This window comes from Lithobates pipiens, unplaced genomic scaffold (assembly GCF_037356315.1).
Source record: "Lithobates pipiens isolate NorthernLeopardFrog02 unplaced genomic scaffold, aLitPip1_a1.2 Scaffold_23, whole genome shotgun sequence".
Taxonomy (NCBI): Eukaryota; Metazoa; Chordata; class Amphibia; order Anura; family Ranidae; genus Lithobates; species Lithobates pipiens.
The window spans coordinates 91,340,795-91,356,982 of NW_027507785.1; the positions used below are offsets into that span (position 1 = coordinate 91,340,795).

Genomic DNA, 16,188 nt, shown 5'->3' on the forward strand with positions numbered 1-16,188 from the left:
GCTTATGCCTGTAAAAGATGTTTTGTGCAAACTGTCTACTTGAAACTGCCTTATTCATCAAAGCGCTGTCTAATATTTTCATTTAATCCTTGCATTCAAAATAAAAAGGCAAGCATTTTCAAGCAGTGAGCGTACAAATTGCAAAATACTTGCTGTGATGGCATATCATGCTTGACTTCCGAACGGTAATGTAATATTTTTATAGAACAATGCATCAATCCCATTAAAAATGAAACAGGTTTAGTCCTCACCTAATGTCAAGTCCTCTTGTGAAAACTGAGAGATGCTAAAATATTGATAGAATCATTTCTTCCACATCCATGTATTGTTATGGCAGGACAGGGCAAATCCCAAAAGGCAGATATCTAAAGGTTGGTGGCTTAAAGTAGACCTGCATTTAAAATTGGAAGATTTGCTTTGTTACAGGGAATGTTTAAAAATGTTGAAGCTGAACTAAGGGGAAAGTAAAAGTTCTCCCTTGCAGCGGGGCTGCTCCTGCATTGCATAACTGCTCATTTATATGTAGGGGATCGGGAGAAGCAATTTTATGTACCGATCTAGTGTTCCCACAGACTCCTCTGCTTTTCAGAATCTGTTCTGTTATGCTTTGGCAGTTGGATGTCCCTGACATCATCAAGAAAAATTCACCATGCTCCTGCAATAGATATGAGGCTGTAAAGAACAGTCCACTGGTGGAGCATAGGAAAGCACTCCTTTTCTCATCCACTAGACCAAGGGTCTCCAAACTTTCTTAACAAAGGGCAAGTTTACTGTCCTTCAGACTTTGAGAAGACTGGACTGTGACCAGTGTTAGTAGATTATGCACTGGCATCAATGAGAGTAAAGAATGCCCCATCATTGTTATTAATGGGAGGAATATTGCCCCTTTGTTGGTATTAGGGGAAGAAATAGTGCCCCATCATTGCTGCCATTGGGAGGAATAGCACCCCATTGTTGGTATCAAGGGAACCACAGGTTGAAGGAAAGAAAGTTGGATGATCCCCCTATCAACATAGTCAGTGTGGGTGAAGGCATCCCTCTCTCTAAGTTATTGTATTCTCACAGCAGGAAGTTTCCAGCTGTCAGAATACAATGATCACTGCTTGTCGCTATAGCCCTTGGCAGTGATCAAATGAAAACAACCCAACAGGCTATGGTCGGCTTTATATGGCCAAAGGTTTTTTGCCCACACTTCTTTTGTTCTCCTGTGACCCAAAAACTGATAGTAGGTTATTGCCCACTATCAGCTGATGAGACAGAGCTGCACTGGGCTCCGAAAGGATCCTGACAAAATTATCGGGATCCACCCTGCTGCCTGATTGACAGCTTGCGCTGCCTGTCAGCGTGCAGCTGAGAGCCAGAGCCATCTGTGCCCTCCCCAGCCCGGGTCTCCATTGAGCTCTGAAGAAGCAGAGAGGAGAGAGATGACTGACAGTCACTGCTCTCTTCGCTGAGTAGACAGAGAACTTGGCGATCGGCAGTCATGTGATCACTTAATTCTAGGGCTGTTACTGATTAAAATTTTTGTGTTCGATTAATCGTTTTTTTTTAAATTGACTAATTATAATGCACATACAGATCCAACCACTTTTAGCCGATCTCCTTGAATTACAACTCTGCATTAGTCGTTGGTAAATGTGGTATACACTATATGCAATCACCCGACACTAGTTAGTTCACACAATCCATGACTTAGCTTCACAGTTCACACAAATACGTTTTAAATTCAAACTGTAGCACTGACATAAGTAATTTTTTTATTAACCTTTAAGAAAAATATAGAAAGTTAGTTTATCTTTAATTATAAAACGTATCTAGTATATTGACTGTCAGTCACTTTATAGCAGGCAAGTAGGCATCACTTTAGCCAGTCACGCAGACATGCCAGAGTGTTAAAATGTTTTTTTTTTTTTTTTTTACAATAATGTTATAAATGGAGGTTATCAAATTTGCCTACATTTAATTTACTGAATAATCCCAATTAACCACATCCATATTTACCATCACTATCCAGGCTGTCAGGTGACATCACGGACATCAACGTCACCGGACTCCTCCCCCTTCCCTTCGTTAGCAGACGGAGGCACTTGAGGAAGGGGGGAGGAGTCCGGTGACATCGATGTTCGTGACGTCACTGGATCTCCAACTGAACTCCATGCAGATCTGCAGGTGAGTACCGATCAAAATAATTTTGATCGGTCAAAAAAATTAACGATTAATCGAGGAATTAATCTTTCATTTTCCCAGCCCTACTTAATTCTCAGTCTTAGAGCCAAGTTGGGACAGCTGAAAAATTGCACTGATGCTGCAGCATAGAGGTGTGAGTAAGAAAGTTTTTTTTTTCATAACCCCATACTTCTATTTTAATACATTATTAGATGTTTCTTAACCCCTTCCCGCCGAGCGTACGCAGATGTGCGTACTCGGCTTCCGGGGGTAATACCGGGATGATGCCCGCACCTGCAGGCATCATCCCAGTACTGTTTTTTACAGCGGGCGATTGGCTATCCAGCCATAACAACCGAATCGACTAAAAGCCGCTCGGCTGTTATGCCAGAGGAGCGGGAGAGGACGTCCCCCCCCTCCCGCCGCCTCCCGTCGCTGTTACCGGTGCTCCCGCTCGATCGGGAGACCGATTCATGATCGGATGCCTCCGGCTGGTGGGGGGGAACTGGAGTGACGCCATAATCTGCGTCATTCCAGTCTCCTAATAGTAAACACGGAAACGACGTCATGACGTCACTTCCCCTTTACTCGGCTGCCAATGGCGCCGGTTTAAAAAAAAATATACAGTATTCACAATCGCCGTTTTCGAAAGTCACGTCCGCATACGGAAGTCGCGTGCACATATGTAAACGGTGTTCAAATCACACATGTAAGGTATCGCCACGATCGCCAGAGCTAGAGCAATAATTCTAGCACTAGACGTCCCCTATAACGCTAACCTGGTAACCGTAATTTTTTTTTAAAGCGTAGCCTATTGAGATTTTTAGGTACCGTACTTTGTCGTCATTCCACAAGTGCGTGCGATTATAAAGTGTGACATGTTTGGTATCTATTTACTCAGCGTAACATTATCTTTCACATTATGCAAAAAAAATTGGGCTAATTTTACTGTTTAGTTTTTTTTTTAATTCATGAAAGTGTCCCTTTTCCCAAAAAGTTGCGTTTAAAACACCGCTGCGCAAATACCGTGTGACATAAAATATTGCAACAATCGCCGTTTTATTCTCTACAGTCTCTGCTAATATATATATATATATATATATATATATATATATATATATATATATATATAATGTTTGGGGGTTCCAAGTAATTTTCTAGCAAAAAATATTGATTTTAACTTGTAAACACCAAATGCCAAAAATAGGCTTAGTCATGAAAGGGTTAACTCAGGCCAGAATGACCCCCACATTCACAATTTTGGATAATAGAGAATCAACTGAAAATTCCCAGCATCACCCGAATTTTAATTGTTGTTGCGATAAATTAAACAAACCATTCTGGATAAAAAGCACCACTGAGGTTGTTAGAAATAAAAACGCTTGTATGTAATGGCTGGATTTGATACCTTTAAAGAGCAGATATGTCACATAGGCAGACACCAAAGGTTCTAAATCTACAGGATTCTAATTTACTACAGCACTTTTTACAGAAAGTATTACTTCAAGGAATGTGACAACTCTGAAGTGGCACAACGCCAAGCTTCCAGAGTTTGAAAACTGCCGAGCTGGTCTGACGCAGTTCTTCCATCCAAATGGGTTATTTTGCTAGGGATTTCCCCATAATGAATACTTGCGGATCTCACTGATTAAAGTGACATTTGGAAACTGGTAAGTGGACTGGGAGAAACTGTTTACGTTAGTTTGTCTTCCAGTTCCTTGAACAAGAGATCAGTGTTTGAGTTCGGACAATCAGAAATTCCACACATCATCGATGTGCTGAGAGAACTGAAATCCAATCTTGAGAGTCGTCTGAAGTATGCACAGTTACACCAGCTCAGACACAAGGTGGAGAGGCTGGAGTTAGACAGTAGCAGATGGAACCAATAACGTATACAGGAAAGTATTGGGTAGCACGGTTGTACTTAGGCACTTCTCTGGAGACCACTCCACTTAAACAGCCCATAATCTTTTGCTACATGTGTTGGCTTTTTTATTTAACCTACAAGGTGTTCTTTTTTTTTCCAGAGATGAAGTAAGCTCCGGGGGCCACAGCAGATTGATTTGCTTTTTTGATTATGTTCCCATCTTACGTTTTACTGAGAAATAAAATAGCTGAACACTGTTCGAGGGTGTCTAAAGAAGGACTTGTGTGTAATATTTATAATAATATTAATAATCATTTTATTACAAAACAACCATTATCTCAAAGGCAGCAAGTGGAGATTGCTGTAGGGATGGTGATTGTCTTTTGTAAACTAAGTTGGCGTCAGCAGAAATATGTGCTTGCGTTATCTGGCAGTATAAAGTTCAGGCAAACTTGCATTTTTTTGGTTTAAGAGTAGGAAGCGTTACAGCCTGTCATGGTTGATTGTCTAAAAAAATCCATTCTATGCCCATTCAAATTTGAATTGAGCAGATCTGGATATGGAGCATGGGCCAAGACATGGAAGTGCCTACAAACACGCAAATATTCATGATCAGATTTTAAATGGCCATGACGACGGTCACAGGACAAATAGGGAGCACGAACCCTAAAGTTGACAGGAGTTCTACCCCTTCACCACTCTATCCAAAACCAAAAAGTAAAGTCATCAATCTGAGTGGTTACCAATCAAGTAATGTTCATAGTTACCCTTTCACTGCCACCACTGTAACTATGGTATGTAATGGCAAAGCAGTGGAAGTGGAAAACCAACCAGGTGGCTATATAATTACCACATTCCTGGTCTGATAGATCCCTGATGTCTTCATTAAATGGACCTGTCATTCTTATTACACAAGGGGCTTATCAGCCCTTACATAATAATAGTACATAAATAAAGCAAAAAAATGTTTAAAAAAATTGTAAACCACAGTTTAACCACTTCAATACTTGCCACTTTCCCCCCTTCTTGCCTAGGACAATCTTAAGCTTTCAGTGCTGTCGCACTTTGAATGACAATTGCGCGGTCATGTAACACTGTACTCAAATGACATTTTTATCATTTTCTTCTGACAAATAGAGCTTTATTATGGTGATATTTGATCACCACTGGGGTTTTTATTTTTTCTAAACAAACCAAAAAAGACTGAAGTTTTTGAAACAAAACAATTTTTTTGTTTCTCTTATGAATGTTGTTTTCTCCTTCACTGACGGGCACTGATGAGGCGACACTGATGAGGTGGCACTGATGGGCATTGATGAGGAGGCACTGATATGTAGAATTGATGGGCACTGATAGATGGCACTGATATGCAGCACAGATGGGCACCGATAGATGGCACTGATATGCAGCACTGATGGACACCGATTGGCGGCACTGATGGGCACTGATAGGTGGCACTGGAGAGCACTGATAGGCAGAACCGATGGGCACTGACAGGCAGCACTGATGGGCACTGATAGGTGGCACTGATTGGCACTGATAGGCAGCACTGATTGGCACTGACAGGTGGCACTGATGGACACTAATAGATGGCACTGATGGGCAGCACTGAGGATGAGGTACTGACAGGTTTTACTGATGGGCCCTGATTGGCACTGTGATGGGCACTGATTGGAACTGTGGTGGGCACTGATGGGCACTGATTGACTCTTTGATGGGCACTGACAGACATTTCTGATGGGGCACTGACTGGCAGCTGATGGGCACTTATTGGCATTGTTGGTGGCACATCTGGTTTACGCTGTGATCAGCTGTAATTGGTCACAGCTGATCACGTGGAAACGAGCCTCCGTCGGAGATCTAGTGTGCCAGAGTGACACACAGCATCACTGATCCCCCATGGGTGCACACCGACATGTTATCCTGCTAGAGGTCATTTGACGCCCAGTCAGGATAACTGAACCACTGCCCGGCCGTCATTCTGCTATAGGCCGGGTGGGAAGTGGTTCAATTATGAACCACATGTGAATTGCACAGGAACCACACTGTATTCCTGTGCAATTCACATATGATTCAGTTTGAATGGGATCAATTTGGATCACATCGCACGAAAGATGTACATGCACCGTTTTTTGAGCATTTGTACTATGTGATCCTATGCAGGCAAATGCAGCGCATATGTGACCTGTGTTTTGGGTGTCATTAACTTTGCATTGACACCCGTAGCGGATCACAGGGGCAGTGTGAATAGAATGCGGTGCGGGAAATGCACACAGATTGTGGCATTTCCCACACCACATTAGTGTGAACAAGGCTAAAATATGTTTAAACATATAAAATAAATGAAAGACCCCCCAAACACATACATGTACATACACTACCTGGATGCAATGAATACACAAAACCCCAATTACATATTACATATCTCCTGAAAAAGAATAATTTTAGGCTGTCATTTTAGTTTAACTCTGGCTTTAACCTAATGAGCTATAACCATTTTTATGTGTAGTCTATTTACAATCTTGAGTATGTCGTTTTTCAGTCTATAAATATTTGTTATTTTTTTTAAGATGTCACAATCTTCTCTTTCATGTTTAATAAGGGACACAAGACTGATAGACAATTGGGTAGAACTGCTGCCTACTGGAGGATTTGAATTATATAGAATGTCCTTTGAGCCTCCGCTAACAATAATAAACCAATAAATCCTCTTTGAATCAGCTGCGGTAAACATTTCTCATAAACCATGTAAAAGTACTAAAATTGCATTAAAAACACTGCGCTATCAAAGGGATAAGCATAAAGCCTCTGAACTGGTATAAAATATATCCTCTACACCATGTTAAAAATAATGTATAAAATATATGATGAAAAATACTGTATATAAAATAACAAGTGCTTAATAGCCAAATAATAAAGTGACAATGTGCATTCGTATAGTGATGAAAAGTATTAAAGCAAATAAGTCCGTGGAAATCTATATACCTGTAGATCCAAATATTGGAATTATAAAAAAGTGCTTAAGGGCACTGTGCAAAGTTCAAATTGATCCAATTTACAGGTGTTCCAAACTCCATGCGATTCAGTATGCTGTGAAAGTCATGCAGTGCCCCCCCCCCCCCCATGTAATGAAGGCTCACCTTAAAGTAGTGTTCCGCTTAAAAAAATAAAAAATAAAAGTCAGCAGCTACAAATACTGCAGGTGCTGACTTTTAATAATCGGACACTTACCTGTCCCAGGGTCCAGCGATGCGGGGGATCGAAGCCTCGCTCATCTCCCCCTCCGCTCAGCAGCACCGGCATTTTAACTGAGGGCACCCGGCTGTGGCTTCCAATAATTAATAATTCCAGTATTTGGGTCTATATATATTTCCACAGACTTATTTGCTTTACTATTTTTCATCACTATACGAATGCACATTGTCACTTTATTATTTGGCTATTAAGCACTTGTTATTTTATATATTTTTCATCATATATTATTATTACCATGGTGTAGAGCAGTGGCCATCAACCCTGTCCTCAGGGCCCGCTAACAGGCCAGGTTTTATGATGTATTAGGCCCCTTTCACACGGGACGGATCAGTAATGATCCGCCCCATGATGATCCGCTTGCTCAGCGGGGAACGCTCCGTTGTCCCCGCTGAGCCGGCAGATAACAGGGCAGTCCCTGCACACTGTGCAGGGACTGCCTTGTCAGCTCTCCGCTCTCCTTTATGGGGATCGGATGAGCACAGACTGTCTGTCCGTGTTCATCCGATCCGCTCTGCAGACGGATAGAAAAATAGGATTTTCCTCCGTCTGCAGAATCGGACAATAGCGGAGGCGGACGATATCGGGTGTCTGCGGATGTTCATCCGCAGACACCCACTATCCCATAGGAATGCATGTATGTCCGATGAAATATGGACATAATGTCCGCATGTGTGAAAGGGGCCTTACCTTGGGGAGATGCAGATTATGCCTCGTACACACGTTCCGATTATCGGACCACAAAAGTCGCTTTCGGACAGATCGTGCGATAATCTGATCGTTAGTACGCAGCTTTCGACAGCCGATCGCGACAGTCCGTCCAACCAAATCCAAAGGGACAAACAGGAAAACTTTGGTCGGATGACAGCCCGTCGTACGACAATCGTATAGCCAGTACAGTATGCGTCCGATAAATGTCATTCGACAAACACCACGCATGATCGGAAACACGAAAATAAACCAGAAGGACACACAGGTCACACGTATTTGACATCATTTAAAATACGTAGCTACGCACGACGGAAGATTGTTCCAGAATCGTACGACAAAAATCTTACACACATTTTGCACTGTTGTATTCGATCTTAGTTGTATGCAACAAAATGTGAACGATCGGTCGTACGATAATCGGAACGTGTGTACGAGGCATTAGAATACTGCAATCACTGAGCAGCAAATGATATCACCTGTGATGTATTTCAGTTATCTTGCAAACCTGGCCTGTTAGTGGGTCCTGAGGACAGGGTTGATGACCACTGGTGTAGTGGATATATTTTTACCAGTTCAGAGGTTTTATTCTTATACCTGTGATAGCACAGCGTTTTTAATGCAATATTAGTACTGGAGGATTTGAACACTGGAAAAAAACAAAAAAACGACCAGTCTGGTAAATTTCCACCCGTTCCCAGCATGCCTGGGGTTTAGCAAGAGACCCAGGAAAATGGAGATAGATCAGAAGTTGAGGACTGCACTCCTTTTGGTGTCCGACCTTGGTAATAGATAGGTGCTCATGGGCGCCACGCAAACCACAGTAAAACGATGAGGCACTTTGTTGCAAGCATATACAATTTTTTTTATTAGTGCAATGTCACATTAGTAAAGTAAACCAATGTTTCAGGGCCACACAGGTTCCCTTCCTCAATGCAACATAGTCACAGATGTGTTTCCCTGTTTTATATCTATGGGAAAGATTTTAGCAAGCTGGTCACAGGCTGTTTTGTTTGGCAATGTCCGAATTCTGTTATATACAAATCAATCAGCACTGCCAAAAAAAACAAAAAAAAAAATACCCAATGTTATGCACATAAAAAGTAAATTGCAAGCTGTACAATCCCAAGGTAATTTTACCACACCCTCCAGATCATCATAATTAAAATATAGTCCAGCTCAATACAAAATACAATCAAAAGGATAAACAATAAGAATCTCAACTAAAATGATATATTGCTAATAATTTGTGAAAATAGAAAAAGTCCCCAAATGCAGACATATAATAAAGTCTAGTCACTCTGGACTTTATTATATGTCTGCATTTGGGGACTTTTTCTATTTTCACATATTATTTGCAATATACAATTGTATTTGGGGATTGTTATTATCCCTTTTATTTTTTTAAAATTGCACTGCACTATAATTATAATGTCCAGATGCTCTTGTGGGTGGCAGTATGACCCAAATGTATCAGACCCCTGTGTCCCTCGATGAACTTTCAAGAAAAGGATTTTTGTGGGAAGCAAAACCTTTTTGCAATATCCCTTCTGTACATTAACGTCATCCCAGGCTAGTTGACTAATCAGCTAATTGAATTACAGCCATTGTACTGGAAAATGCCTTATTCTCTAGAAATCTAAATATACACAATTAGTTAGTTGGCCATACGGTGCTGATTTATATATCAAAATGTATACATATTTGAGGTCAGGATAAATAGAAGAACATAATTGAGTAAAAAATATTTGAAAAAGCATTGTATATATATATATATATATATATAAGTGTGCATTTTGACCATTTCTTTGCCTATAATAAAATTAAATCCAAGGATTTATTAAAAAAAAAAAAAAAATATCAAGAAATAAGGGCCCCAGTTGTGCAAAAAAAAAAAAGGTTGGGAAACTTTTTTTTTACGTTACATAGTTACATAGTTAGTAAGGTTGAATAAAGACATCAGTCCATCCAGTTCAACCTGAGTGAGTGTCTACAATTGTCCCTATCCCTTTACATTGCACACTCACATTGGTCCCTACCCTCAAGGAGCCACAATCCAAGATCCCCAGTTGTATACTAGGGCCAATTTTAGACAGAAGCCAATTAACCTACCTGCATGTCTTTGGAGTGTGGGAGGAAACCGGAGTACCCGGAGGAAACCCACGCAGGCACAGGGAGAACATGCAAACTCCAGGCAGGTAGTGTCATGGTTGGGATTTGAACCAGTGACCTTTTTTACTGCTAGGCGAGAGTGCTAACCACTACACCACTGTGCTGCTCACGTTATATTCCAAAAGTCTAAAGCTGGTCTGTTCACAAAAAATGTGATTACCCTGTGGATTAAAAGGGTTCATGTTTGTATTTTAAATACTTATTTCAGTCCATTTCCAAAATCAAAAATGGCATCCTTAGGCATTGCTTATTAGCAGCCCTGGTAGCCATAGCCTGTCACTGGAAATCTTCTACAGCCCCTCACCTTTTGGAGTGGGCCCAGATTCTTAACGGCATCATGGCTTTGGAAACACTGGTTGCAGGAGATAGTTTGGACCCCGAGAAAGTACGCACTTAGTTGATGTGCTGGCGGGCCTATACTCATTCAGTCACTTTCCAAAATCTAGTAGTTGGATAGTGTGTCCGTCCCTCCTATGGTTTCACTGGGGCACGTAACATTTCCTTTGTTATGGTGGCTTTTGAGCACTTCAAGTTTTTTCTATTTTCTCTTTTCCTGTCCTGTTTTTTATTTTGAAATCATGTAAAAATGGTCTGTCACCTCCCACCCTGATCCAGCTTATTATTTTTTACTGTGTTTTTGGACACCATACATATTATCTTTCCTTTGCACTGTTTTGATCTCTTTTTTTTGTATATGGTCCTCATTGACTGTATGAATTATTATAGAATGTTTTTTTTCCATCTATGTCCTTATGTATGTTTGTACCCTGGTATTTGTCTGAATAAAATGTTGTTTGACTCTAAATACTACTCTAAAATCAGTAGGCGACTCAAACTACCAAAGCCAGTGGATTAGTGCAACAGTTAGGAATTCATTTTTTCAGAAGGGGAGATCAAAATGGTAGCCTTTCTCAAGACAGGTTTACTTTAAAGTGGAACTTTAGTCACACAATTAGGTCCTGCTAGATCCCTTCAGGCTGGCCCCTTTTGCAGGTATAGCCATGTAAAACATTAAAAATAAGTGCCTATATTGTTTTAAATTTCAGTAATACACTGTCTAACCCAGGCTCTGCACATGCTCAGTTGCTCTCTATTTTTACACACTGGGCCAAAAATCGGAGCCAGTAGAGGTCGACCTGCTGACAGCCTAAAGATTTGCTGTTGCTCAAGGGCTCTGGTCTTCAGCAAATTGTCAGCCTCCATCATGCAGAAACAGGAGCAATGCTGGAGGCAATTTACAGAACACACTCATTTCGGAAGCATTATTATTAATGTGGAATGTTTGCTTGCTAAAGAACATTATTTGTTATCAAGTTGTTATGGGTAAAGTTCTAGTTTAAGTAATTTATTTATTTACTTGTTTAGTCTTTTATTTATTATGAAGTCGTATATAAAATTGAATAGTAATTTATAATTTATTATAATATTATTTATAATTTATTATTAAGTTTTTTTCATTTTTATATGTACCAGGTAAATAGAAATTTAAGTTGTTTATTACATTTTTTTTAAGATTGTTTCTGTAGGGTGAAGTTAAGGAAAGGCATTTACTCTCCATTCTACTTTCTAACCCTCCAAATCTGGTGCCTTCACTCACCTACCTCACTCCTGTCTGCCAGTCCACTTAGCAGCCATTTGCAAAAACCTTAAGTAAATACCATTCATGTCATATAGTCAGTAGTCTGCTAGGCATCTTGGTTACATAGTTACATAGTTAGTAAGGTTGAATAAAGACACCAGTCCATCCAGTTCAACCAGTGAGTGTCTACAATTGTCCCTATCCATTGCACACTCACATTAGTCCCTACGCTCAAGGAGCCCACAGTCCAAGGTCCCCATTCATATACTAGGGCCAATTTTGGACAGAAGCCAATTAACCTACCTGCATGTCTTTGGAGTGGTTGATTGGACACTGAAGCATTGAGTGCTTTATTATGCAATGACAAGGGAAACAGGTAAAGGTACTCAACACCCAGAATCAGGATGTTAACTAGGACTGTGGATTAGGTCAGTGGATTAGGGAAGGTGAAGATAAGATTTGTTTTATGACGTAGTATAAGACAAGGCTTACATAGTATAGAGGTGCTGGTTAATACATGGGAGATGCAGTCAATTATCACCCTTAATAGTACCCTAAAACCTTCATAATTGTTATTAAAATTGCATTTCCTACAGGTTTTTAGCAGTATATCAGAAGAGGTGCACTTTAAGATCCCGGCCTGTGTTGATCTTTAATTGGAATACATGCCATCTCATCAACAGGACAGCGGGAATGCTGTTATTAGCACTTAGATGTAGCCTGCTACCTTGGCAATGGTGAATATTAATAATTGATAGTGCTCCCAGCATTAATTCATGCATTGGCTGTAACACAAGACAGTGACTGCTGCAGTCTCGTATACCTGTAGACTCCCGGATACGCTTGTACAAATTAACTTTCAGCCCGGTTCTTGTAGCAGACAATTCTTATATGATCGATTAATAAAACTAAGTATGAGTCGACAGGCTTATTTTTATCGTGTTCCTCCACAGGAGCTGCACAGACGGAATCAACATCAGCCCGAATCGGCAAAGACCAAAGCTCTGCAGACCGTCATTGAGATGAAGGTACATTTTTGCAGCCTATTCTTTGTGCTAGATGCCCCTGTGGTATGTTAGTAATCATGCTTTAAAGACCATGCTATACATTTTGTTTTGATTACCCTGTTTTTCATTAATTGGTTACATGCATGTCACCATGCTGTATGTTGTGTTCTACTTACCCTGCTGTAAAATAATTAATCACGTGCATTGCCTACATTATTGTATATTATGTCCCATTTACCCTGCTGTCCAGTACTTGATCATATGCATTGCTTACTGTGCTGTACGTTAAGTCCCACTTAAACAAATTATTGGTCACACACGTTGCTTACCATGCTGTTCGTTATGGCTCACTTAACCTGCTTTACAGTAGTTGTTCACATGCATTGGCTACAATATTGTATGACATATCCCACTTACCCTGCTGTATAGTATTTGATCTTATGCATTGCATACTATGCTTTACACCAGGGCTAGGCAACCTGTTGAGCACAATGTGCCGAAAAATATTTTCAAAGAAATTGAGCGTGCCGATTTTATAACAAAAAAATGTCAACTTCACACTCAATCACGAAAATGATTTTTTATAAAGTAAATGCTGTAAACTACTTGAGTTGTAGTGAGAAATTAATATCCTGCACTCTCAAGCCTCAGATCAGTCCTAATTCCTGCAACTCCACACTTCAGATCAGCTCCAATTCATGCACTTTCACACCTCAGATCACTGTCTCCTCTGCAAATCTGTTTCACCACTGTAACCCCCTGCTCTTCTGTCCTACCACTGTAACCCCCTGCTCATCTGCCCCACCACTGTCACACCCCGCTCTTCTGTCCCACTACTGTAATCCCCTGCTGATCTGCCTTACCTCTGTACCCCCTGCTCATCTGTCCCACCAATGTAACCCCTTTCTCATCTCCCCCACCACTGTACCACCCTGCACATGCTCTTCTGTCTCATCACTGAACCATCTTCTCATTTGTCCTAGCACTGAACTTATCTGCTTATCTGCCCCACCACTGTACCTTCTGCATACCTGTCCCACCTCAGTTCCCCCTGCTCATCTGTCCCACCAATGTACCTCCTTTCTCCTCTGCCCTGCCACTGTACTTCAGTGTACATATGCCCCACCTCTGTACCCTCTGCTCTTTTGCCCTACCACTGTAACCCCCTGCTCATCTGTCTCACCAATGCACCTCCTTTCACATCTGCCCCACCGCTGTACCCCCCTGCTCTTCTGTCCCACCACTGAACCCCCTTCTCATTTGCCCCAACACTGAACCCACCTGCCCATATTTCCCACCACTGTAACCCTCTTCTCTTCTGGCCCAACACTAAACCCCCCCCCCCCCACCCTCTGCTCATATGTCCCACCACTGTAACATCCCTGCTCATCTGCCCCATCACTGTACCCCCCTGCTTTTCTGTCCCACCCACCACAATAAGTACTATGTTGTATATTACATACCAGTTAACCTACTGAAAAGTAATTAATCACATCTTTTCTATATCATGCTGTACATTATGCCCTGATTTGCCTGCTATACAGTTAAAGTGGATCTAAACTGTATCTGAGCTCCACAAACTGAAAATGCTGTTTAACTCATTTTTTATATTCTAAGCAAATTCCCCCATCCATCCATGTCTCCGAGCTTTAGTTTCTTGAGAAATCAGTTTGAAAACCACCCCCTAAAATATCTAGTTGTAGCCATCTTCAATAAGGGTAGTTGGTTAATGTAGCATTTACTTCCTAGAATCCATCTGCCCTTAGCTCAGTCATATAGGCAGGAGGGTGTGCTTAGATGAGAAAGCCCCTCCTCCCCTCCTTTAGTTGAAAAAATGCCCAGGAAGACTACTGGGATTTATGACATCATTTTGCCCTAAGCCAGAAACCAGGGCGCAACTACATAAATATATAAAAAAAAAGTTTAAAACAAGCAAATATATTTTCTTTTCTTTTTACTAAGGCTTGGTTCACACTGGGACAGCTTCAAAGTTGCCCGACTTGAGTCGCTCCAATTAGAATGGTTCCTTTGCACTGAATAGAGAATGACTTGCCAGGCGACTAAGTCACCTGAGAAGTCGCCCCAGTGTGACCCGACACTAATGCTAGCAGCATGATGTAAAAATAGTTAATTTTTTCTAAAAAAGTTTAATTCTTCTTTAAGGAAGGAATAATAGGACCTTGCCGTACAATATGTCCCAGTTACCCTGATCATGTTTTCCAATAACTGGTCCTATTTCTTGTACACATTGTGTACATTATGTCTCAGTCTATCTACCATACTGGTCATAAATCTTCCACTCCTTGCTGTGAAAAAATTACCATGTGTAATACATACTGGACATTTGTTACATAGAAAGCCCTACCTATCCTAGTGTAAAGAGTTGAGCCGCGTACACACGGGCGGACTGTCTGGCCAACTAAGTCCGTCAGACAATCCGACAGACAGTCCGTCCTACTTTTGAATGAACGGACTTGACCACACACGATGAACAGACAGTCCGCTGAAAGCTTGCACTATGACGTGTACAGCACATACGACGGGACTAGAAATACGACGTCCAATACACTGCAATGCAACCTTCGGCCATGTAAATCCTTTCTGAGCATGCGCCATACTTAGTCCGTCCAACTTGCCTACCCACGAGCGGACTGTCCGCTGAAACCAAAGTTGGACGGACTGTATTACGGAAATTCCGAAAGACTTAGTCCGCCAGACTGTCCGCTGAAAAAGTCCGCTGAAGCCCACACACGAGCGGACTGTCCGCTGAAATGTGTTTCAGCGGACTAAGTTGGACAGACAGTCCGCCCGTGTGTACGCGGCCTTATTTTCTATACCATAATGTGTAAGGAAGGAGCATGTGTCTTTTGTACCCCAGCAAACCTCAAGCATCTTTTCTTACCATGTGTACATCAAAGCATCTTAGGCCCCTTTTACACATGCGGACAGTATGTCCGTATTTCATCCATCCATTTGAAGATGAAATACGGACATACATTCATTCCTATGGGATAGCGGGTGTCTGCGGATGAACATCCTCATACACCCACTATTGTCCGCCTCCGCAATTGTCCAATTCTGCAGATGGAGGAAAATCCTATTTTTCTATCTGTCTGCAGAGCGGATCAGGTGAACACGGACAGACAGTCAGTGCTCATCCGATCCCCATAGAGGAGAGCGGAGAGCTGACAGGGCGGTCCCTGCACAGTGTGCACAGGAAGCGACCCCCGCTGAGCAAGCGGATCATCACAGGGCGGATCATTATTGATCTGTTCCGTGTAAAAGGGGCCTTATGCTATGTTTACAGCCTTGCTGGGATGACCAAATGAAAACATTTTAAGGGCTAAAATGCTTACATTTCATAAAGAAAATGATGTTTAAGCCTCTCTCCAGTGCTGCTCATAGAATCAAAAGCTTTGGCATTTGGTCATGTGATC

General features: G+C 41.4%; 1 protein-coding gene across 5 annotated transcripts in view; it reads left to right on the top strand.

Annotated features, from left to right (window-relative positions):
* ERC2 (ELKS/RAB6-interacting/CAST family member 2) overlaps positions 1-16,188 on the top strand; it is a 1,374,577-nt gene that overhangs the window by 273,840 nt on the left and 1,084,549 nt on the right. For all 5 annotated transcript variants that reach the window (XM_077452044.1, XM_077452047.1, XM_077452045.1 and 2 more), the window contains one exon: positions 12,698-12,772. In XM_077452044.1, coding sequence (XP_077308170.1) covers positions 12,698-12,772 — 75 coding nt within the window. The remainder of the gene's footprint in view (positions 1-12,697; positions 12,773-16,188) is intronic.